Source organism: Brienomyrus brachyistius, unplaced genomic scaffold (genome assembly GCF_023856365.1).
Source record: "Brienomyrus brachyistius isolate T26 unplaced genomic scaffold, BBRACH_0.4 scaffold33, whole genome shotgun sequence".
Classification (NCBI taxonomy): Eukaryota; Metazoa; Chordata; class Actinopteri; order Osteoglossiformes; family Mormyridae; genus Brienomyrus; species Brienomyrus brachyistius.
This window is the reverse complement of record NW_026042308.1, coordinates 4,008,283-4,033,654: the sequence shown is the minus strand read 5'-3', so window position 1 is coordinate 4,033,654 and position 25,372 is coordinate 4,008,283. Positions and strand designations below refer to the sequence as shown.

Here is a 25,372-nt window from a genome sequence, read left to right as displayed (position 1 = left end):
CCCCCCCTCTGCGGAAGACTACTTTATTTCTGTTTATTTATTCTTTTTTTATTTATTTCCTCAAGAGAGGGAGAGGGAGAGAGAGGGGGACAGAAGGACGAAAACAGAGAAGAAGGGAAATAGAGAGGGAGGGAGGGAAAAGAGATAAAAAAAAGGAAAAGAAGAAAGAAAACCACAGATAATCTGCTTCAATACCTGCTGATGAGAGAAAACAACCAACATCTGTACGAATCACAATGAGCATGTTAAGGAGCAACAGCCGATCAAGACAGTGTGTGTCTGTGAGAACCTGTGTGTACACCTGTATGTGTCTGTGAGAACCTGTGTGTACACCTGTATGTGTCTGTGAGAACCTGTGTGTACACCTGTATGTGTCTGTGAGAACCTGTTTGTACTCCTGTGTGTGTCTGTGAGTACCTGTTTGTACACCTGTATGTGTCTGTGAGAACCTGTGTGTACACCTGTATGTGTCTGTGAGAACCTGTTTGTACACCTGTATGTGTCTGTGAGAACCTGTGTGTACACCTGTATGTGTCTGTGAGAACCTGTTTGTACCCCTGTGTGCACACCTGTGTATGTGAGCATGCTGGTGTTCAAAAGGTTACTCCATGTAAATGTCTAGTAGTGTGTGTGGGGAGCCACAGCCCCATCCCCAAGGACACGAAGCAGACACGGAGGAGACATCCAGAGGCCCCCCAGGGCATGGGAGCCCCCGGAGGACCACCGCAGGGAGTATTGCAGCCCTCAACCAGAAAAGGGCAGAGGAGAGCTCCGGAGGGAGGCCATCCGGCAGCCACAGTGCAGGAGCCCCAGGGGGCCGTGGCGGCGAGCCCGCAGGCTCCGCCGGCGGCCGGCCCCACCACGGCAAACCAGGCCCTGGGCCCAGAGATCCAATGGCCCCCCCCACCCCCCAGCAAGGGCCCGACAGAGCCAGGAGGGCCAGATCCCGCCAGGCAACCGCCGAGGGTGAGCCAGCACCCACCCGAGCACCCAGCCCCGGACATCGAGAACCACCAACGCACCAGCGGCCGGGGGCCCCATCCACCGGCAGGGAGTGTGGCGGGGGGGAATAGAGCCCGAGATGTTATTTCGGGTGGAGTCTAGGACCCAACCTGACATGTGCGTATAGACAAACAGGCACACACATATACAAGCATACGTTCCCACCCTCATGCACACATAAACAAATATTTACACATTCATCCAACATGGAGACACACAGAAATGAACGCTGTACACATACTCTCACTCCCCATATATACTCTATGTGGACCCCTATTTTTCCTCTGGCGAGGAGACCAGAAGACCACCCCGGACCCTGCAGCAGCCGAGAAGCCTACCAGTCCAGACCCCGACCAGACGGCCAGCTCTTCCTCTCAGCCCCCAGCCCCAAATGGCGAACGGAGAACGGGGGTGTGAAAAGACCCCATGCCCCCCTTCGCCCGCTCAGATGTGGTGTTGGTGTGTGTTGTTCTAAAGTGCTTTTAAAACAGGTGAAGGGCATGGCACTAACCACCCCCTGCCGACCAACAGCTGGTGTTAGCTCGGCCTCTCCCCAGAGCCCTCAATGTCTATGTGTGATTAAAATTGAGATGTGGGCCCTGGCACCAGAGGTAAGGCTGAATGAACAGACCACCCTCTGGATGCCATACTGTGTGCCCATCCCCAACGCCCTAAATGTATGTGTCATGAGAGAGTAAGTAATGAGAGTGTCTACGTTGTAGTGTATGAATGAGGTACAGGTGGTCGCGAGGGGACAGAGGAGGAATACCTACCCTGCATCCCAGCAACGCACCTACACCTCAAAGCCCTACATGTGTGGTGGTGTGATGGAGCGGGAGGAGGGAGGCACTTCGGGATGGGGAGGAAAGGAATGGGTGGGGGGGGCAAGTTCCCCCCCCCTCTGGAGCCAGCTCCCCCGCTGACCCCCATAGTCACCCCCCGTTCCCCGAAATCCACCCAGGGCAGGGGGCCCAGGCCCATCCAGACCGGGGCCCAAGGCAGCGGCACCACCCGGCCCCCCAGAGCCCAAGGCGCCTCACTGGCCCCACCCCAGAGGAAAAACTACCCCCACCCCAGCATTCAGTCAACTCCCATACTGCATAAGACAAAAGACATCCAGGTTGAGTCCCTCCTCCTCCTCTATTGGATTCCCCCCCCCCACCCCCGCAGAGTGGATACCCCAAAAGCAGGGATCCCCCGCGGACAGATGGTAAGAACCTCCCCGCCAGCCGAGGAGACCCCCAGCTCCACCGACGCGCCGAAGGCCCCCACACCGGGGCCGAGCCCCCATGCATGCACCGACCCACACCCCACGACACACCTACCAGGACCCAAGCCCCCCCAGCCCAGCCGGAACCCCGGCCCGGAGGCAGAGCGCCCCCAGAACCCCAAGCCCACCCCGGATCTACCCAGCAGCAGCACGGCCACCAGGCCGGTAACCTACGTCCGCCGGCACAGGCTCCCCCAGCAGCGCCGCCTGCAGCCGCCAGAAGGACCCCACCCAAGAGCCACCAAAGCCCCATCCAGGCCAGGACCACAGTCCCAGCGCCGAACCCCCCCAGCAACCCACCCCCAGGGAACCCCCAGACGCCCCAAGCCAATATGCCCCCCCCATGCCAACGACACCGACCAAAGCAGGACAAAACCCTGACCCCCCACCCCCACTAGGTGATGGAGCTGATCAAAGGAGCCCAGAGAGATTGATCTAGTGTGGCGGCAGAAGCTGTATCAAGACTAATATGGTTCAACAAACTGTCTCTATATTGGTTGATATTAAGGTTATTTTTATTCTTCCAGTTCATAAGGACAGTCTTCTTAGCAATGCATAGGGCGGTGAAAGCCATGTCGGTTGTGTTAAAATCTGTAGTGACACCATCTAGGTCGCCCAACAAGCAGACTGAAGGGGATGCTGGAATGGTACATTTCAGACACTTTGATAAGTCTTCACAGATCCTGAGCCAGAACATCCGAGTAGGTGGACAGAACCAAAAAGCGTGGATGTAACTGTCAGGTGTGTCGCCTTGACAGTGTGAGCAGTTTTTAGAAGACGTAAAACCCATCCTGAACATCCGATGCCCTGTATAGTGCACTCTATGCAGGATTTTGTATTGTATTAACTGTAAACTGGGATTTCTAATCAGTTGAAAGGTTTTTAAACATATCTTAGACCAGAAATTGTGGTCCCAGCTGACTGATAGATCTGCTTCCCATTTTGCAATGGGAAGGGATATTGATTCATCCATTTTAGAAAGTGTCCTGTATATTTTAGACAGTAATTTGGGGGTTTTAAGATTCAGGAATTCTGCCACACTTGGTGGTATTTGTAATTTGATTTGATTAAACCCTAATTTCTTTTTTACTATAGATTTAACTTGTTGATATTCTAAAAATTTGTTCTTGTTAATCCCATATCGTTTAACTAATATGTCAAAGGGAATAAAGTCTATTCCTTCGAATATATGTTCCAAGTATTTAATACCTTTACAACTCCAATCTGGGAAGTTTATCATATTATTATTTAGTAGTACGTCAGGGTTGTTCCAGATGGGAGTACGTTTGCATGGGATTAATGAAGACTCAGTCGCTTTTAGAAACTCCCACCACGCTGTCAGAGAAGAGCTGATACTGATGCTTTTGAAGCATTTGTGTCGTTTAATGTTTGAGCTAATGAATGGTAGATCCGAAATCTTTATATTATTGCATAGTGCTTGTTCTACGTCTAGCCAAGGCTCATCTAAGAGGGTATGGTTTAACCACCCTGAGATGTTTTGGAGCCTGTTGGCTAAGAAATAGTGGTGAAAGTTAGGCAGATCTAGTCCTCCTTTGTCCTTAGTCCTTTGCAGTGTTTTTAAGCTAATACGTGGGGGTTTATCTTTCCAGAGGAATTTAGAGATGGCGGAGTTCAGAGATCTAAACCAGTCAGGTGGTGGTTTGCTCGGGATCATTGCAAATAAATAATTAATTCTTGGCAAAACCATCATTTTCCTTGAGGCGACCCGTCCCACATGATATGGGTAGGGATATCCATCTAACCAGATCATCCTCAACTTTCTTTAAAAGTGGGATATGGTTTAGTTTAGTTAAATCTGCCAGCCTATGTGAAATGTTAATACCTAAATATTTAATATCTTCAAAGTGGGAGAATTATTCTGGAAGGAGCAATTAATTGGAGAACTGTAGATTTTAACCAATTTATCGAATAATCTGAGACCCTTGAGAAAGAGTTTATTAATGTAATTACCTCATAGAGAGTGCTTTGTTAATGCTGGAGAAAAAGTAGCGCATCCCTGCCTGGTGCCCCTCTTGAGACAGAAACTGGAGGATGTTTGGTCATTCGTCCTGACATATGCTATTGGGGAACTATATAATATTTTTAACCAGTTCATGAAAGAGTTTCCGAAACCAAATTTGCGTAAAGCTGTAAATAAAAAATTCCAGTTAACTCTATCGAATGCTTTTTCTGCATCTAGAGACAATATTGTAATTTGAAGGTTTTTATTGCATGAATAGTCTATCAGGTTAAGTAATCTTCGTGTATTTGTTGATGAGTGCCTGCCTTTTATGCAACCAGTTTGGTCAGGATGAATTATGATGATGAATTATGAATTATGAGAAATATCTTCTCTATTCTTTTTGAGACGTTAATAAGGAATATTGGACGATAGCTGGCAGGCAATGTAGGGTCTTTGCCTGGTTTTAGCAAGAGACTAATGTTAGCAGAATTCATATTTGGTGGTAGCCTATCATTTTCCTTGGTTTCCTACAACATTCTTTATAGAATTCTGCTGGAAATCCATCTGGACCTGGCGCCTTTTTATTGGGCATACCGTTCAGGGCTTCCTGGAGTTCACCTGGAGTCAGCGGAGAGTCCAGTGCCATCACTTGATTGTCTGATAATTTCAGAATGGTTATACTATCAAGAAACTGATCAATTTCGCCTTTAGATGGGTTTATCTGTGGTGGAAACACGGAGCACGACGTCGATGACGGACTTAAATACACAGGACTGAATGAAACAACAAGAAACATCTGATAACGTCGGGGTTCATATGAGGTTAACGAGGGGGGCGTGGCACACAGGAGGATCGTACGAGCCGAGCGTGACAATACAGATAAATTATATTAATCTAATCAGAAAGTCTAAAAATGAAAAACAATCTGAATACTGTATCCTGATTTGATGCGTTTTTACCTGATGTATAGACATAGTGCTAAAATGTTCTGTCATATGTGGTATTGAGATGGTATCTTTTACTTTGTAATAACTGTCTGAATTTTTGTTTGTTCATGTTTTGTTTAATGTTCTGTCTGTAAAATATATTACCTGTTCTTGTTGAGCATTGGAAATAAAAAAAAAGTGTGATTCAAGTGTTTAGTTTGACTTTTACTTCGTTAAACCAGTTAATATATTTTGATGATATTATAAAATTACACAGTTGTGTCTTTGACCCCCCCAGATAGCTTTGATCCCCCCATTTCTAAAATCTAAATTTCTCAAATCGCCACTGTTAATAATTTAAGTGTTACTGCAGTAACGCTTTTTACATGCACGATCATCCTGAATGTGTGTTATAACCGAATTACGGTTTTTGTTACTAATTATTAAGTCACATAGATAATATCCCCCCAAAACCCTATGATGTGCCGCTGAGTCCGTGTCCATTTTTTGCATGAAACGGAGCTGATCATTTCCTGCCTGTAAACGAAAGTGAAATTAAGTGTCGGGATTTTAAAAGCAGCGTCGCTATTTTATCAAGAAACATTTTATCAAGATTCTGGAATAATGTAAAGATATTCTATGTTTCAAGGTAAAATGAAATTAATAATAATAAAATTGATATGTTTAACACAGCCTACATATATAGCGGAATTTAAAAATTTCAATATAATTAAACATTAAATATACGTCCGTACAGCACAGTAGGTTACTGTACGTGTATCAGAAGAGTTTTCGAATTAACATCAATAATATTTAATTACTTACGCTCAGCCATGAGTTCACCTAATATACTGTGCTGCGTAAACATGGACCGGGACGTAGGCTGTAATATTTTGAAGCTATATTAAGTTTTTCTTTTTTTTAGTGTTGGGGATTAATACCAGCGTGCCGAAACATCCGGGCTAAACTCAATGCTCAACATTTTATTAAATCAAAGGTTTTACCACGGATCTGTTCTGTGTTCTCCAATCTGAAATGTGCTGATTAATTGTAGTCATACTTTGTAGTCGTATTTAAATTGTTTAATGCAAATAGTACGCAAGTCTGATTTTAATAATCGGCAAAGAATAAGTCAAACGCAACCCACAGCGCAGCTGAATTACAGAAGGTAGTGTGTATATATATATATATATATATATATACACACACTACCTTGTGTGTGTATATACATATATATATATATACACACACACACATACACGTGCACACAGGGTTAATTGTGTTGTGTGTGTGTGTGTGTGTATAAGTATGAGCTCTTTATTATCAGTCCCGAAAAGGGCGCAGCAGAGTCAGCGAGCAGGAATGAATCACACACCGCGGACACCGACCGGGGTAAACACGGAGGGGGGGAGTGGGGGAGGTGACACATTTAACACCTGTTAATAAACACACGGTGTGATTTTAGAGACACAAACTTTTTGAGCAACGTTTCCTCTTTTCACCTGGGAGAAGCAAGGTAATTAAGCGTCCATTTCTCCAGAGAACGACAAGACAAGACAGGTGTTCTAACTCTTTCTGTGAGAAGTTATTCTTGAAAAACAAGTTATATAAGTGATCAATGAAAAACATGTTTGTGCAGTTCAACCATGGTACAATAATATTATAGGTGAATCGTGAACGACGTATTTGAATCTCGGGATGATTAGTCCATACACGATCAGAATCAATCCGTACATCAATCACCCCATATGTATGTCTACTGGGGGGGGGGGGGGGGGGGGGGGGGGCGGGGGTTGGGGGCACTCCGCCAAACCGTGAGTAGTGGAGCCGAACAATCACAACAAATCATTAACAGTAATAAGCTAGAAAGAGATCTCTCAATGGAGGAGATTGATGATTTTATATCGTCCAAAGCGTCTAGGGATTTTACAATACCATCGATACGAGCCAAAATCCGGTCCAGCACAGAATCGGCACCGCCCACGATAGAATGGGAGTCGTCGTCTGCCTGACCAGCGGATACTTGTCGAGCCGATTTATTGTTTTTTTTTTTTTCTTGTCAGTGTGAGAACGAGTTGAGGAAAAAATAGGAAAATCTTTGTGACTTCGACATGGTTAAAGTATATACGGAACTGTTGTAACAGCGATTTGGACTTGTCATACTTTTAGGTCCCTTGAAAATCAGAATCAGAATCGGGTTTATTGGCCAAGTATGTGAGCGAACACATACAAGGAATTAGATTCCGGTCGATGGTCTCTCAAGCATAACAGTGTAAAAACAACAACAATCTACAATATGAATATGTATTATGGATTTATATTTATAAATATAAAGGTAAATGTTAAAAAATGTATAAAAGTGTTATTTGTACTTATAATATGTTTATACTATTTATAAATGTAAATATATTTATGGATACATTCATATATACATACACACACATATACACATAAAGTGTGTAAATGAACAATACGATATAGTAAGCAATGTAAATCTTATATACAGAAAATACAAAGATTACAGAAATATATCCCACAGACTGTACATAGAGTGCAGTCCGCTGCAGTCTCTCCCTGTCCTGTTTGGTGGCTGCTCCATACCAGACTGTGATGGAGGGCAGGGGGCACCGATGATCTTTCTGCTGTCTGTACGGTCCGCTGCAGTCTCTTCCTGTCCTGTTTGGTGGCTGCTCCATACCAGACTGTGATGGAGGGCAGGGGGGCACCGATGATCTTTCTGCTGTCCGTACGGTCCGCTGCAGTCTCTTCCTGTCCTGTTTGGTGGCTGCTCCATACCAGACTGTGATGGAGGGCAGGGGGGCACTGATGATCTTTCTGCTGTCCGTACGGTCCGCTGCAGTCTCTTCCTGTCCTGTTTGGTGGCTGCTCCATACCAGACTGTGATGGAGGAGCAGAGGACAGACTCAGTGACTGCAGTGTAGAACTGGATCAGCAGCTCCTGTGGAAGACTGTACTTCCTCAGTTGTCTCAGGAAGTACATCCTCTGCTGGGCCTTTTTGAGGATGGAGGAGATGTTGGTATCCCACTTCAGGTCCTGGGAGATGGTGGTACCCAGGAACTTGAAGAACTCCACAGTAGATGACGGACGTCTCCTGAAGTCCACTGTCATCTCTACAGTCTTGTGCGTGTTCAGCTCCAGGTTGTGCTGACTGCACCAGAGTACCAGCCGCTCCACTTCCTGCCGGTATGCAGACTCATCACCATCCTGAATGAGTCCAATGATGGTGTCGTCTGCAAACTTCAGGAGTTTTACAGCTGAGTTCCTGGAGGTGCAGTCATTGGTGTAGAGGGAGAAGAGCAGTGGGGAGAGGACACAGCCTTCAGGGGCACCAATACTGAGGGACCGTGTTTCAGAAGTGACCCCCCAGCCTTACTTGCTGCTTCCTCTCTGTCAGGAAGCTGGTGATCCACTGGCAGGTAGCTGGTGACACATTGAGCTGGGAGAGTTTGGAGGAGAGGAGATTAGGCACAATGGTGTCGAAAGCCGAACTAAAGTCCACAAAGAGGATCCTGGCATAAGTTCCTGGACGGTCGGGATGTTGCAGGATATAATGCAGCCCCATATTCACTGCATCATCCACCGACCTGTTTGCCCAGTAGGCAAACTGCAGGGGGTCCAGCTGGTGTCCTGTAATGTCCTTCAGATGGGCTAAATCCCAGCGTTCAAAGGATTTCATGACCACAGACGTCAAGGCGACAAGTCTGTAGTCATTCAGTCCTGTGATGGTGGGTTTCTTGGGGACGGGATAATGGTGGAGCGTTTGAAGCAGGAGGGAACTTCACACAGCTCCAGGGATCTATTGAAGATGCGGGTGAAGATGGGAGCCAGCTGATCAGCACAGGTTCTGAGGCAGGAGGGGGAGACACCGTCTGGTCTGGGGGCTTCTTGGATTTCTGTTTCTGGGACAGCCGGCTCACATCCGCTTCGTGTATTCTGAGTTCCGGGGGGGGGGGGGAGGGTAGGGGGGTGATAGCTGTGATGGAGGTCATTGTTTTTGTACTGTACTGTGTAGATGTACTTTGTTTAAGTACATCTGCCCTCCCCTGGTCTGCTGGAATATCACTGCTGTATACATGCACCCACTGCAGTCACCGATCCGCCTGTCGATCTCCCGCTCCATCCTTCCCTCACTTGTGAACAAGACCCCGAGATACTTAAACTCCTCCACTTGGGGAAAGACCCCCTCCCTGATCCGGAGAGAGCACTCCACCCTTTTCCGGCTGAGGACCATGGTCTCGGATTTGGAGGTGCTGATTCTCATCTCAGCCGCCTCACACTCGGCTGCGAACTGCTCCAGTGAGAGCTGAAGGTCACGGTCCGATGAGCCCAACAGAACCACATCATCTACAAAAAGCAGAGACCCAATCCTGAGGTCACCAAACCGGACACCCTCAACAACCTGGTTGAGCCTAGAAATCCCTCCCCTGGACGCAGTGACCCGCGTCCAGGGGAGGGAGAACGTGAATCCATGTTTTTACTCATCATATGAGTTCTAATGCCCGCAGTTCGTCTGGTTCCTCACCCAGGACCTGTTTGCCTTGGGTGACCCTATCAGGGGCATAAAGCCCCGGGCAGCTTAGCTCCTGGGATCACTGGAACACGCAAACCCCTCCACCACGATAAGGTGTCGGCTCCAAGAGAGGATATTTAAACATATATTTTAAAAAATGTGGCATTGAAATTTTGCACTAAACCTCTTTACTATGTGTAATTCTACACATGGAACATAACAGAATGGAATCTCTGAGTCCAATTCATCAGTTTGATGTAAAAATGCTGAGTACTCGATATTGTGTATTTATCTATGTATCTACTTACCCTTCATGTTCACAGAGGCCCCAGCAAGAATCATCTGGTTCCGCATGGATCAGCATAGAAATGGATGGATCTGCTTCTGAAATGCACCCCCCTGTGGAGTGTAACAGAAAGAGCCCTGAGAGGTAACAGTGTTACAGCCCACTAGCATGCATGTCTCTCTGGGTCTATAGTCAGGCCATAACATAAAAGTAAACTGGGCTCCTAGCTAGGGCTGGTCAGTGGGCAGCACTTTAATATGTGTAGCTTAATAAAAAGACCTCGCCATCTTCTGTCTTCACCGTCTTCTTCCACAATCAGCCAGTTCTTTTATACTAGAGGCGAGTAACAGACCATCCCTCCTATACAAAATGGCCACATAACAAAACTAAACTAACAAACAAAAACATATATAAACAGGTAAAAAGGAACATCAGTCAAGTCTAGTTATGGAGGTTTTTAACGATCATACTAAAAGTTTCATATAATATCTAAATTTTAGATGAGACAATTTCCTTAACAGCTGACTGTAAATAAGTCTGTTTACATGAAGAGCTTCACAGCATATCAAAGTACATGAAGGCAGAACAGAAGGCTAAACAGCAGTGTGATGCCGTCCCCATTGTATGAATTATATTTATACCATGAGGGTTTGTTTCCTCTCTCTGTCCACAGTGTCCTGATGGAGAGAGCAGACTCCCCTGTACCCAGCTGTGTTTCCATGAAGAGTGACTGGTCAATGGAGCAACCACTCCACTTCAGAGAGGGACCTTTTCCTACAGATCAAAGGTAAATGTGCATTTAAACAAACACTGTTAATGACAATCAGACTCTCAGTCAAATGGCACAGAGACACATACAAGCTATGAGGAAATAACATATTTATAATGAATGCACCAATTTTTACCTTTAACAGATTCCATCACCTTGAGAATTTAAACAAAAGTTTTGTCTGTATTCTATATAAATAAAATCTGAGGTAAATGGATGAGGATTACTGTAAAACCTGACTTTCTGCGAGCTGGGATTGGAAGTTATTCAGTTGAAAAGTGGATTTTAAATTTCAGTCCACAGCACAGAGCTGGAAAAAAACTGGTTTGCCTGTTTTCCCCTGCATGTCCATTAAAGAATGACTCCACAATAGATTGTCGTCTCGTGAGACGGATGTTTCTGTTTTGATAACAAATAATTTCACTCCCATGAATTCATTAGATCAGACTCAGACGAAGGCTTCAGTTTAACATGTTTAATCGAACTGTGTGGCTTAAACAATAAACTACTATCATCAGACAAAAAAAAGAGAAAGACTATTGGTTTCTTTGCCAAAGGTGACGTTTAAATACTTGCTGATTTAGATCATAATTAATGTGACACTGTAGTGGTTCTCATCCCCTGAGAATAAAATAAGATGACCGGTGGCTGAAGGTGCCCCAAGATAGCGCCCCCTGGAGCCTCGGCTGGGTTATGGACCGGGCCAGTGGGGCCAGTGCCCTGGGGCCTCAGGACATTAGAAGCTGTGAGTGGCAACATTTATAGTGCAAGCAATGAAATGCGCCCCCCTGTGGGGTGTAAGAGAAAGAGCCCTGAGAGGTAACAGTGTTACAGCCCACTAGCATGCATGTCTCTCTGGGTATATGTCAGGCCAAAGGGCACTTGGCACACACCAGCCGCCTGGGGCACTTGGCACGGTTTTTCAAAAGTCTTGCTGGATGTGTTGAATAGCAGCACATCCAAATCCTCAGACCTGCTCAGAGCAGGTTTGTTCTGCGTAAACAAGGATTAGCTCATAGACTTAATCAGTGTCCGTGCGTGGAAATGGGTTCAGTCATGGCCTCGCCATTCATATACGTGAAATCAACAAACACATACATACACACACAAACTCATACATAGAAACATATATATATATATATATATATATGAATGAAATGTCATGTTTGTACTTCACTTTAACTTGTTCCCATGTCCTGCATGATTGTGCTTCTATTTGATCTGTAATTATGACAATAAAAGAATAATGAAACACTGGAAACGTAATATTACATTCAAGTGATAAATATAATAACTAAAAACTACTTACACGTTTAATTTGTTGGACACTTTTTGCCAGCCGTCTTTTCTGGTTTGGGTCGCTTTTGATGTGTTTCCTTTAGTATATATTAAATCTTTGAATCCATCATACTCCTCTGTAGCATTCCCCTCGGATTGATGGCCGAAAGACTTGACTGATGGTTCACGATTTATTTCAAATAAATTAATTACCAAAAAAAAACGTAGCCAATGTAAGAGCTTGTGCCTTTACCAGGGGGGGGGGCTTAAACCATTTATAAAATATCATAAAGCAAAGACAAACACGTTCTCCGCTTAGCTTAGCTTAACGATGTTCTGGTAAATGAAAAAAACGGAAGTCCCTCAAAAAAAGGGGTCCCACTAAATAAAACTACATAAGCATAAATGAATGTATACAAATGAATACAGAATACAAACATATTAAAAAATATGCAATACGCAACTCAATATGTTTTGTAACATTAATTAGTCTCATGTGAAACCTTGGGGTTATTTACACCCCCACCAAAATTACGTGTGTTCCAAGCAATACCTGTCATGCCCGGCTCGTCCGCTCCTCCTGTGTGCCACGCCCCCTGATTACCCACGTTTTTTCTCCCGATTGTACCCAGCTGTGTCTAGTTAATTTGCTCAGTCCTGTGTATTTCAGTCCGTGTCTTACCTGAGTCCATTGTCTGTCATTGATGTTAGTCAGTGTCCGATGTCTCCTTCCCCGATTCCTGTGAATAAATCCCCGTTTACCCCGAGTACTGCCTGCCTTGCCTACTTCCTGCCCGCTCAATCCACACGATTGCCACTCGCTGCCGTACCGATCGTGACAATACCCACAAACACAAATCATTTTCAAATCTGTATCATTTGGAAAATAAAGCATAAACATCAGTGAAATGTACTTAAGTAGCTTCTAATAACAAGACTAACCTCTGCACTGGACGTTCTAGCACTGACAGCTTACCAAGGCGTTCCCCTTTCTCGCTAAGTCTCCTATCTCCTATACATATTTTACCCTTTCTTACCAGTCCATCTTCATCAGTGACAGTCTCTAAAATCCATCCAGTTTCCATTCACATCTGGGTAACAAGTCATCCACAAGCATCACTATACTGTATCTCCCGCTTGTACATTTCTCTTCGGTGTGTGCCAACGCTGTCTTGCAATAATAATGTGGAGATACTCCCTTTCCAGTAACTCCAAAATTGTTTCGCCAGATACTGTACTCTGCGCCATCTCCTTTGTCCGTAAAGGTCCTCCCTAACAAACTTCCCTGGTGGAGGTAGAGCCATGTTGGACTTCATTGTAAGTAGATGATTGGCTGTGAGTGGTTCCATACTATCAGGGTTGCACATGTAACCCGGGTAAATAATAAGTATTGTGAATGTCTTTATATTTGTGTAATTAAGTTGTTTTATTCTAGAAAGGTGAGAACTGTTATGGTGGTTTAACCGATGGTTAATTTATGATTGGTTGTTCCGTTTGTCTGTCTGTTAGCCCATTCACTGTTAAGCTGGGGGCGGGGAAAAGGGGAGAGCGGGAAGGGCTAGAAGGAAATGGTGGAGTTTTTCTGTGTTCGGGACGAGAGAGAGTTTTTATAAATACATAGTCCCTGTGTTTGGGTGAAAAGCTTTAGAAACCAGTGGAGTATGTGTGCATTGAACGGACAGTGAACGTGCTTCTGTCCCCACTGGGTTTTACGGTTCCTAAAACGCCATTCGAAAGAATAGGTTAATGTTAGCTTGCCAACGCGGGGAGCTGACGCCATGATAGGAGTGGACCAGTCGAAAGCTAAGCAAACGGCGAAGTTTTCACAGTGGAATAACCAAGTGGACTGACGTCCGTCCGGAAGACCGAGAGAGGGGCAGCGGTGGATTTAGAGCGTTGTGGCTCGCCACCACACTGCTTTGTGAGAACCGGCGTGGGACGTGCACTGGAGGGGACTTTTGGACACCTGTTCGCCTCGTGGAGAGGATACAGCTACTTTTTCCAACTCAAGAATCAGGCCTGCATCGTTCAGTTAATGGGTACCCATTTCGTTTAATTCCATGTGAAATTGATGTAACGTTATTCTCGATTTATTTTCCATTTGTTCTGTGGTTTAGGGTTATCCAATGTGTAAGGAGTTTGTGGGGTCCGGGACTGATTACTATGTTAAATTCTGTTATATTTAAATTGTGATTGTTGACTGTATTGCGGGGGAAGGTTTTACGGGAGGGAAAGTGTGTGTGCGTTTCATATACAAGTGAATGGGACAAAGAGACAAAGTGGTAGTAACATATGGTATATTTGGGTCAGTTTAATATATACATATTATGAACCCAGTGCTCTGCCACAGCAACCTCAGATTTAGTTAGACCGGGGAGGGTAGGGAGCGCTACACACAGGTTGTCCACAGTAAGTGGGCAACTGTTGACTATAGCCATGACTTCATAAAACAACGTTCGCAGAGAAGTACCGTTGCGTCTGCAAGAGGCCAATGATAATGTGGAGTTCAACACACTCCTTATGGTCCTTATCTGGCTCTCCCACACACCTCCGGCGTGACAGGAGTGAGGTGCGTTGAAAACAAAATGACAATGGTTTTCGGATAGAAAGGTGGTGAGTCTGGGAGTGTCAAGTTCTTGTAAAGCTTTGTTCAATTCGTTCTTTGCCCCCACAAAGTTGGTGCCTTGATCACATTGGATTTGTCGAATAGCACCACGAATTGCAATGAAACATCTCAGACCATTTATAAAGGCACCAGTGGATATATCCTCTAACATTTCACTATGGATCGCTCGTGAGCAGAAACAAGTGAAAAGCAAACCATATCTTTTATGCTGCTTTCTTCCTTCTCTAGTGGTAAAGGGACCAAAACAGTCCATGCCACACTATGAGAAAGGTGGGGAGGGCTCTACACCTTCCTTTGGAAGGTCACTCATCCTTTGACCTTCTGGAGGTCTTCTGAGTCTCTGGCAAGTGACACACTGCCGGATAAAAGATGCAACTGCTCTGCTTATTCCAGGAGTCCAATAGCCATTGGATCTGATTTCATTGATGGTAAAGCCCTCGCCTTGATGTTTTACTCTTTCATGATAATGACTAATTATCAGCTTAGTCAGATGATGGTTTTTTGATAAGATCACTGGGTGTCTGAGTAAGTTGGAGAAGGATGATCGACTGAGCCTTCCTCCCCCCCTGATTCTGCCATCTGCATCTAAAAAGGCATCTACTGTAGGTGCTGCACCTTGGGATGATCTGGCAGCCGACCTCCCTTTTTCAGTAACTGTATTTCTTGCTTGTATACCTGCCTTTGGAGGTGTTTGACGATGACACGCCCTGCACTTTCCAATGCACTTACATTAGCGGGGCCATTTATTTTTCCTTTAACTCCTCGCAAAAGGCATTAAATGGCCTTAGTAGCCTGCAACCATGATGAGAACTCGGACAAGCGGTCAGCAGCACTACACCCCTGTATGCAGTGTTCCAGTTCTTCTCACCTCTGGATCACCTATTAGAGGTTCCAGTACTACATCTGTTATTATCGGTATTTCCTGTTTCCAGAGGAACACAGAACCACCAAACCAATTTGAGGAAAACAACTCATTTATGGTTTTCCCTCTAGAGGCAGTGTCTGCCGGATTCTCTTCCGTTGAGACATAAAGCCATTGTTGAGGATTTGTATTGCGGCGAAATGTCTGAACCCTATTGGCTACAAACGTGTGAAAGAGTCATGCATCATTATTTATGTAGCCCGGAACTACTTTGGAGTCAGTCCAGAAGAACTCCTCCACATTCAAATAGCTAAGCTCTTCTCTAAGCATATTGCTGACTGTAACTGAGACTACTGCCGCTGATAATTCTAGCCTTGGTATGGTGGTCACCTTTGTGGGAGCTACACGGGACTTTCCTATGATGAGGGCACAATGGACCTTTCCTTTCTCATTCTTGACTCTCGGATAGGAGCACTGACCATACCCTAAGGTGCTTGCGTCAGAGACGTGGTGTAACTCTCTCTTCACATCCCTTCCAAAATTGAGAGGTAAGTAGCATCTATCTATGTCTATGGTCTTTACTTGACAAGAACCCTTTGCCAGCTCTCCAGCTCCTCTGGCAGTGGGTCGTCCCAGCCAGTACCTTGGCGACACATTTCCTGGAGGATCCTTTTCCCTTTAAGGAAATATGGAACAAGGAACCCAAGAGGATCGAATATAGAAGCAGTGGTAAACAGTATTCCCCGTCGTGTCATTGGTGGTTCCTTTAGAGTGATCTTAAACTTAAAGCAATCACTTTCTGTCTTCCACTGAATCCCCAGCGCTCGTTCCAGGGGGCTGTCATTGAAAGTGATTTCCTTTGCCTTACCATCCGTAGCACGCCCTGATGAGGGTGTGCTCTCTGAAACAGCATGGGTGTTTCACACAAACCTGTGAAGACGAAGGCCACCCTTTGCACATGGCTCTCTTGCCTCCTGTGCTAACTGAATGGCTTCTCCACAGTTTCCATGCTTGTGACTCCATCATCCACGTAGAAGTCTCTATCAATAAACTGGGACCCTAATGGATGAGTGTCTGCTCTCATTAGCTAAACATTTAAGTCCATAGTTTGCACAGCCAGGAGACGATACTGCTCCAAAAAGATGTTCCTCCATTCGGTATTCTTTTGGCTGTGGACTCATGTCTCCATCTTTCCACCACAGGAAGCGCAGATAGTTGCAGTCGTTCTCCTTGACATGGAACTGATGAAACATTTTCTCTATGTCACATGTCAGAGCAATGTGATGCTGCCGGAGCCTTATGAGAACGCCAGTTAGATCATTAATCATGTCTGAACCTGGAAGTAGATGTTCGTTTAGGCTGGTACCATTGTCCTTTGCAGAGCAGTCGAACACAACACACAACTTATCTGGCTTTTTTGGATGGTAGACACCATGGTGGGGAATGAACCATCGTTCACCATGAGTGCCAGAATCATGGACCTCTTCAGCATCACCTCTCTCAATGATATCCTTCATGTTTGCAGTGTAATCCTGTTTATATTTCTCATCCTTGCAGAATTTATGCCCTAAATGTCTGAGCCTGACTTCAGCAAGCTGCCTGTTATCAGGTAAATGTGGCCGTTGTATAAAAGGAAGTGGCATTTCATAACGTCCTTGGTAGTTTTTCTTTATACCTTCCTTGAGCCTGTCCAGGATAATTAGATCCTCTTGAGAGTTTGCCTTAAACTCTCCTCTGACATCCTTGAAATCCAACTCCAGGACCTGAAGTATATCTGTTGGTGTTATTAGACGCAGCTCCTGTACCACAGCTCGGTGACTAAGGCGATTTCTGCGGTTGTATCAAGCTAAGGTGCTGGGCAGCTAACGATACTCCATCCTAAGTCTGTTAGCACAGCATATGGTTCATTGTCTCCACCTAGTATCACCTGTCTAGGCGCCAGCGATCCTGAACAGTTGTACCCAATTAAGAGTCAAACATCACAGCTGAGGAGGGGTGGTATCTTATCAGTTATTGCAGCAAGGTGAGTCCAGCGTTTAGCAGTTTCGTGCGTTGGAATGTGATCACGATTGAGAGGTATGCAGTCTTTGGTGTATGCAGGAGGGAGAGCAATGTGCACCGATGAATTGTAACCCCTTACACAGAGTCCTGATACTCTCTCACTCTTCATCACCATATTCTCTCCCAACATTTGTAATTCATTGCTCACCTCTTTGTCAGTGAAAGTGCTGTCACTGTGCGTGTCTGATAATGCATATGCAAGTTGTTCCTTTGCTGGATCTTTGACCCAGGATACCCACACAGGTACAATCATGGAGGTGCTATGTGACTGTTCTTGACTGGTGCCATTAAGTGACATAGCAGCTGTAGTTTCCTTACATTGCTTGTAGCTCTGCTTATATCAGGCACAGGTTGGTCTTCCATTCTTCTCACAGCTGTAATCATGAACACTAGTGGGGTGCCTTCTCCTGCATACCTCACAGCTATGGCGACGACGCCATTCCTTTGCACAGTGACCTGGTTTTAAACAAGCATAGCACAGCTTATTGTCCTTTACATATGAACTTCGGTTCTCAGGAGACATTTTCATAAGACCAGGACATCTGTGGAGTTGATGCTTGTTACACTGGCATCAGATGCATGGAGCCCATACTCTGTCATAAATTGATTTCTCTTTATCCCTGCCAACAGTGGCTTGAGTGCTGAGAACATTAGCCCTGTTTCTTTTAGGTTCCCTTGTGATTATTTTATCCTGGTGTGAATCCACTGAGTGAAGTGCATGTAGTCAGGTGACAGGATTGCATGCAATTTCTGCCTCAACTGATATGAATTTGGCAAAGTCTTGGAAAGATGGGAATTCGCCACCTTCCATGAGGACTACCGTAACCCGACGATTCCAGCGCAGTATGGCTGACCGTATCGCTGACCGTATGGCTGACTGTATCACTTACCGTATGGCTGACCGTATCACTGACCATATCACTGACCGTATCACTGACCGTATGGCTGGCCGTATGGCTGACCGTATCACTGACCATATCACTGACCGTATCACTGACCGTATGGATGACCGTATGGCTGACCGTAACGCTGACCGTATGGTTGACCGTAACGCTGACCGTATGGCTGACTGTATGGCTGACCGTATCGCTGACCATATCACTTACCGTATTCCTGACCATATGGCTGACCGTAACGCTGACCGTATGGCTGACCGTAACGCTGACCGTATGGCTGACCGTATCGCTGACCGTATGGCTGACTGTATCACTTACCGTATGGCTGACCGTATCACTGACCATATCACTGACCGTATCACTGACCGTATGGCTGACCGTATCACTGACCGTATGGCTGGCCGTATGGCTGACCGTATCACTGACCATATCACTGACCGTATCACTGACCGTATGGCTGACCGTATCACTGACCGTATGGATGACCGTATGGCTGACCGTAACGCTGACCGTATGGCTGACTGTATGGCTGACCGTATCGCTGACCATATCACTTACCGTATTCCTGACCATATGGCTGACCATAACGCTGACCGTATGGCTGACCGTAACGCTGACTGTATGGCTGACTGTATGGCTGACCGTATCGCTGACCATATCACTTAACGTATCACTGACCGTATCACTGACCGTATCACTGACCGTATGGCTGACCGTATCACTGACCGTATGGCTGGCCGTATGGCTGACCGTATCACTGACCATATCACTGACCGTATCACTGACCGTATGGCTGACCGTATCACTGACCGTATGGATGACCGTATGGCTGACCGTATCGCTGACCATATCACTTACCGTATTCCTGACCATATGGCTGACCGTATCGCTGACCGTATGGCTGACCGTATCGCTGACCATATGGCTGACCATATGGCTGACCGTATCACTGATCGTATCGCTGACCGTATCACTGACCATATCGCTGACCGTATGGCTGACCGTATCACTGACCGTATCACTGACCATATCGCTGACCGTATGGCTGACCGTATCACTGACCGTATCACTGACCATATCGCTGACCGTATCACTGACCATATCGCTGACCGTATCGCTGACCAAGCTTATTCCAAGCATCTTTGCATGCCTCATCATCACTTTGGTAGAACGTGCCCTCAAGACATTTATGAGCAGGACCACTGATATATTTCTTAAGGTAATACAGCTTATCTGCTGAAGAGATACCTGTTCTCTGAATGAGTACATAAAGGATGCCTTCCATTCAATAAAATGAATTGGATCCCAGTTAAACACAGCAGGCTCTGGCATTGGGAGCCTGTTAACGGCTTTGCTGTTCTGAATAGCTTGAGACAGGTAAGACACATCAGTGAGGGATGGTGTTGTGACATCATGTGAAGGCTGATGTCTGTCATAGGTGCTTTGTGTTTTGCAGTCAAACTTAAAGGTCTGGCCATCCATCCATCCATCCATCCATCCATCCATCCATCCATTTTCCAAACCGCTTATCCTACTGGGTGGCGGGGGGTCCGGAGCCTATCCCGGAAACAATGGGCACGAGGCAGGGAACAACCCAGGATGGGGGGCCACCCCATCGCAGGGCACACTCACACACCATTGACTCTCACACGCACACCTACAGGCAATTTAGCAAGTCCAATTAGCCTCAGCATGTTTTTGGACTGTGGGGGGAAACCGGAGTACCCGGAGGAAACCCCACGACGACATGGGGAGAACATGCAAACTCCACACACATGTGACCCAGGCGGAGACTGCATGCGCAACTTCCTTCACTGCTGTGGCTAACAGACAAAAGGTGATCCCTGAAGCGGTTAGTATTCTGTAATAAAGTAGGACATTCCAGAGGGAGTGGCGCACGCTGATGACATCATGCACATTATGTCCACTGGGATGGAGAACAGGTGCAGGATGACGACGTGTTTAATGTTTCGTCATATTTAGGCAGCAGTATCGCCCCAGCTAGTGGGGGCCCCGGGACCAGCTGGTACAGAAGCGGGGGGGCAGGGATGTGGGAAACAAGCTGATAGGCACCCCCTCCCCCGTCTGACGCTCCCTGCTCACCCACAAGTCCCAGGCCGGCGCGGCCGTGGGCCAATCGCTCACAGAGCAGGCGGCTCCATTGATAAGCAAAGCAGAGCCGTATCGAGGGGTGGGGTAGCGGGGGGGGCCCGAGAAACCGCCTCTGCTGCCGCCTGCGCAGCCCGAGCAGCCGCCCCCTTCACCTGCAGCTCCCGAGCGGCCGCCCCCTCCGCCTGCAGCTCCCGAGCGGCCGCCCCCTCTGCCTGCAGCTCCCGAGCGGGCGCTCCCTCCGCCTGCAGCTCCCGAGCGGCCGCCCCCTCCGCCTGCAGCTCCCGAGCGGGCGCTCCCTCTGCCTGCAGCTCCTGCGCCCACGCCGGAGGCGCTCCCTCTGCCAGTGACTGTGCCCCTTGTGACTCCCGTTCCTTGCCCCATGCCGGTCCCTTCTGCCCCAGACCCGATCCTGGTGACTCCTCTGCCCTCGCCCCGGCGAGCTCGACCCCCCACCAAGGGTTCTTATTTCTGTGTCCTGTAAGGGGAGAGGACACAGACGCAGGGCTGGGGTCCCACCCACCCTGCCCCCTGACTCGCCCTCCCTCGCCTGCGCTGGGGCTTGGTCGGCGCCTGCGGGTCCTCGCCCTCCGGGTTGGCTGTTGCCTGCGGGTCCCCCTCCGCAGCCTCGTCGCCCTGTCTTGCTCCCCACTCTGGTGCCCGGTCAGTCGCCTGCGGACTCCCCTGCTGTAGCTCCTCAGTTGCCTGCGGTTCCCTCCGCTTCAGCACGTCGGAGGACGTCGCCGCCTGCTGCGGCTCCCCCCCCTCCTTGCCCTCGCCTAGGTCCCCTCCAGCTCCTTCGTCCCCTTCCCTGGCTCTCCCTCCACCTCCCTCCTCGGCCCCTCCGTCAGTGCCTCGCCCTGCCTCCTCTGCTGCTCTGAGGTCCCCTTCGGCTCCGGCCTCCTGCGGCCCCTCTGACGGCCACCCGTCGCCCGCTGGGGCTCCCTCGGACTCCCCTTGGTTCCCCCTCCTTCTCTCCCTACTCCCCTGCCTGTCTCCCTCCTTCGTTTGCTCCTCCTCCCGGCTTTGTCTCTCCTGTCTCCATTCCTAGTCCCTTTGTTCCTCCTCCGTTCACTCCTGGCCCTTTTGTCCCGCCTGTTCCCGCTGTGTCTCCTTTCCTAGTCTGTCTGTCTGCCTTCCCTGTCCTTTGTCAGGTTTTGTCCTACTTCTTGTCTCTGTGCCTGTTCTGTGTCTCGGTCATGTTTCCGGTGTCCCTTGAATGGATTTGTTCTTCTTTTCCAGGTCCCATTTCCCTCGTCTCGTCCGGAGAGTGCACCTTTGGTGGGGGGAGGGGGGGGGGTCTGTCATACCCGGCTCGTACGATCCTCATGTGTGCCACGCCCCCCTGATTATCCACGTGTGCTTCCCGGATCGTACCCATCTGAGTCCGATTATTTTCAATCAGTCCTGTCTATTTGAGTCAATGTCTTGCCCTGGTTCCTGGTCTGTCACTGATGTTAGTTTGCGTCTGATGTTTCCTGCCCTTAGTCCTGTGATTAAACCCCGTTTCCCCCTTATTCTACCGGCCTGCCTGATCCTTGCCTGCCTGCCTGTCCGTGCACCTTCCCCGTTCACCGGCGATCTTAACATTGGGATTTTGTACCACTAACTTTTCCAGCCTCCTATTGCCCCTGTCCCAACTTTTTTGAGATACGTTGCTGTCATGAAATTCAAAATGAGCCAATATTTTTCATGAAATAGCAAAATGTCTCAGTTTAAACATCTGATATGTTTTCTATACTTTGTTATGAATATAATACAGGTTTATGAGATTTCCATATCATTACATTCTGTTTTTATTTACAATGTGCACAATGTCCAACTTTTTGGAATTGGTGTTGTAATATACCACAGTGTTATTCTTTATCTGCAGTAACAGCAATTTTAATGGGGAACTCTTCAGCCTTTCTGTTACATTTGTGTAGATGAATTGAGGTCTTTATGTTTCTGCCTAATTCACAGAGACCAAATGGAAGAATGCAGTTCAGATCTACATGATAAATCGGGTTTATCATCCATATTGAAGGTTTGTATTTATTGCTGATATATATTTTCTTGGCTGTTATGTGAATTTTTTATACAGCTGCATAATAATAAATTCATCATCTTAAAGAAAATATGTTTTAAACTATGATTCACAAGTGAAACTCTGAAAAGGTTTGGTGTAAGTAGCAATAATTAACTCTGACTGTTTATTTTAGTCGCTAGAGGAAAAAGCCATGAAGTTCCTAAAGGAGGAACTGAAGACGTTTGTGAGGCACCTAGATCAGAATTACCCAGAATGCTCTGAGCCTCAGCTGGAGGAGGACAATGACCTGGACTGTGATGGTCAGACGCAGAAGACCAGTGTTAGAGAGGTAGCTCTGAAGATCACAGTGTACATCCTGAGGATCATGAAACATAATGATCTTGCTGACCTGCTGGACAAGAGTAAGAACTTTATAATATTATGTACATGTATAATATTGTGTAAACGTCTTAGGCAGCCAGAGAAAAGGATGTTTAAATGGTCTTCATGTTGGTGTAGAACTACTATAATATGTATGTCAAAGTGTGTTTGCCATTTCAGAACCTCTCCCAACATCACCCTAATATTTGCAGAAATCGTGCAGTATATCCACATATTTTTTTACTTGACCACTAACACAACTCATGTGGCTGATCAATATCTCATTGAGTTTTAAACTTATTTAATTAATGAATGAAGTGAGCTGGTGGTGAAATTTAACAAATACATGGACAGGCTGTGGTGCCCCTGAGGAGAGATTTGGGAACTGAAAAGGGGTTTTGTGTTTTTTTTGGTTCTGAGCAGATATACACTTACTACCCAGATAAATGGCTTTAAACATTTCCTTTGGCTGCCAAAGGCTTATTCACGGTCCTGTATGCAGTGTTCCAGTAAAATACGCATGATAAAACTTTCAGTTTCACATTCACAGTCACAGGGAAATATCAGGATATGTATGTGCAAAGAAGTGTGTTTTTGGAAAATATTCTTCCTCTCATATTGGTCAGGATCACGGTGAGAATTAGTGCATTTTCCTCTCATTTCTTTTCAGGACAGCTCATGCTGCAACATCAACAGGAAATGAAATGTAAACTTAAGAAGCAATTTGAGTGTGTATTTGAAGGGAAAGCTAAGGAAGGACAGCCAACACTTCTCAGTGAGATTTACACAGAACTCTACATAACTGAAGGTGGGACTGGAGCAGTCAATGATGAACATGAAGTGAGACAGATTGAAACAGCATCCAAGAAAAGGCGAACAGAAGATACTACAGTCAAGTGCAATGATATATTTAAACCCTTATGTGGGCGTGAGACACCTATCAGAACTGTACTCACTAAAGGGGTGGCAGGTATCGGGAAAACAGTCTCTGTGCAGAAATTCATTCTCGACTGGGCAGAAGGAAAAGCAAACCAGGATGTTCACTTCATATTTGCTCTTCCTTTCCGGGACCTGAATTTGATTAAGGGTGAATACAGTCTCATTGAACTGCTTCACCACTTTGTCCCAGAACTGAAATCTCTTGAATCCACTGAGCTGTTTATGTACAAAATCCTGTTCATCTTTGATGGTCTGGACGAGTGTCGCCTTCCTTTCGATTTTCAGAACAATGAGAGCTGGTTTGATGTAACAAAGAAAACGTCACTGGATGTGCTGTTGACTAACCTCATTAAGGGGAATCTGCTCCCATCCGCTCTCCTCTGGATAACCTCCCGGCCAGCAGCAGCCAATCAGATACCTCCTGAGTGTGTCCACCAGGTGACAGAGATACGAGGGTTCAGTGATGCCCAGAAGGAGGAGTATTTCAGGAGGAGATTTAGTGATCAGAGCCTGGCCAGCAGGATTATCACACATGTGAAATCATCAAGGAGCCTCTTCATCATGTGCCACATTCCTGTGTTCTGCTGGATTTCAGCCACTGTGCTTAAGAGGTTTTTTAGTGAGACTGACAGGGGAGAAATTCCAAGGACTCTGACTGAAATGTACACACACTTCCTGATCTTTCAGACAAGTTTAAAAAATGACAAGTATAAGAAAAAACAAGAAACTAAGCTTAAAGAATACAGCAAGGAATTCCTTTTAAAACTTGGTAAACTTGCTTTTGACAACCTTGAGAAAGGCAATCTCATATTTTATGAGCAAGATCTGACAGGGAATGGCATTGATGTCACTGAAACTTCAGTTTACTCTGGAGTGTGCACAGAAGTCTTTAAAGAGGAGTATGGGTTGTACCAGGAGAAGGTGTACTGCTTTGTGCATCTGAGCATCCAGGAGTATCTCGCTGCTTTATATGTGTTTCAGTCAAACTCATCAGCTGACCTGCTGATGACTGCAGTGAATGAGGCATTAGAGAGCAATAATGGACACTTGGACCTCTACCTCCGCTTCCTCCTGGGCCTCTCAACAGACTCTAGTAAGACTCTGTTACAAAGGCTACTGGGGCCAACAGAAACCTGCTCACATACCATTAAGGAAACAGCCCAATACATCAAGGAGAAAATACAGGAGAATTTATCTCCAGAAAGGACCATCAACCTGTTCCACTGTCTGACTGAGCTGGGTGACAATTCTCTAATAGAGGAAGTACAAAGATACCTGAATTCAGGAAACATTTCAGCAGATGACCTCTCACCTGCACAGTACTCAGCTCTGGCCTTTGTGATGCTGATGTCAGATGAGGAGCTGGATGTGTTTGATCTGAAAAAATACATCAGACGAGATAAAGAGCAATGCAGGCTGCTGCCTGTGGTCAAGAACTCCAGGACGGCTCTGTAAGTGACGTGG

General features: G+C 46.4%; 1 protein-coding gene across 4 annotated transcripts in view; it reads left to right on the top strand.

Moving 5' to 3' along the window:
- The first annotated feature begins 5,657 nt into the window (after positions 1-5,657).
- LOC125721415 (NACHT, LRR and PYD domains-containing protein 3-like) overlaps positions 5,658-25,372 on the top strand; it is a 145,919-nt gene continuing 126,204 nt past the window's right edge. For 2 of the 4 annotated variants that reach the window (XM_048997307.1, XM_048997306.1), the window contains exons 1-6: positions 5,660-5,810; positions 10,017-10,123; positions 10,653-10,766; positions 22,543-22,606; positions 22,782-23,010; positions 23,640-25,359. In XM_048997307.1, coding sequence (XP_048853264.1) covers positions 10,062-10,123; positions 10,653-10,766; positions 22,543-22,606; positions 22,782-23,010; positions 23,640-25,359 — 2,189 coding nt within the window. In that variant the 5' untranslated portion in view covers positions 5,660-5,810; positions 10,017-10,061. Of the gene's footprint in view, positions 5,811-10,016; positions 10,124-10,652; positions 10,767-22,542; positions 22,607-22,781; positions 23,011-23,639; positions 25,360-25,372 lie in introns of all 4 variants that reach the window. The other 2 variants (XM_048997305.1, XM_048997308.1) reach the window with 2 other exon arrangements.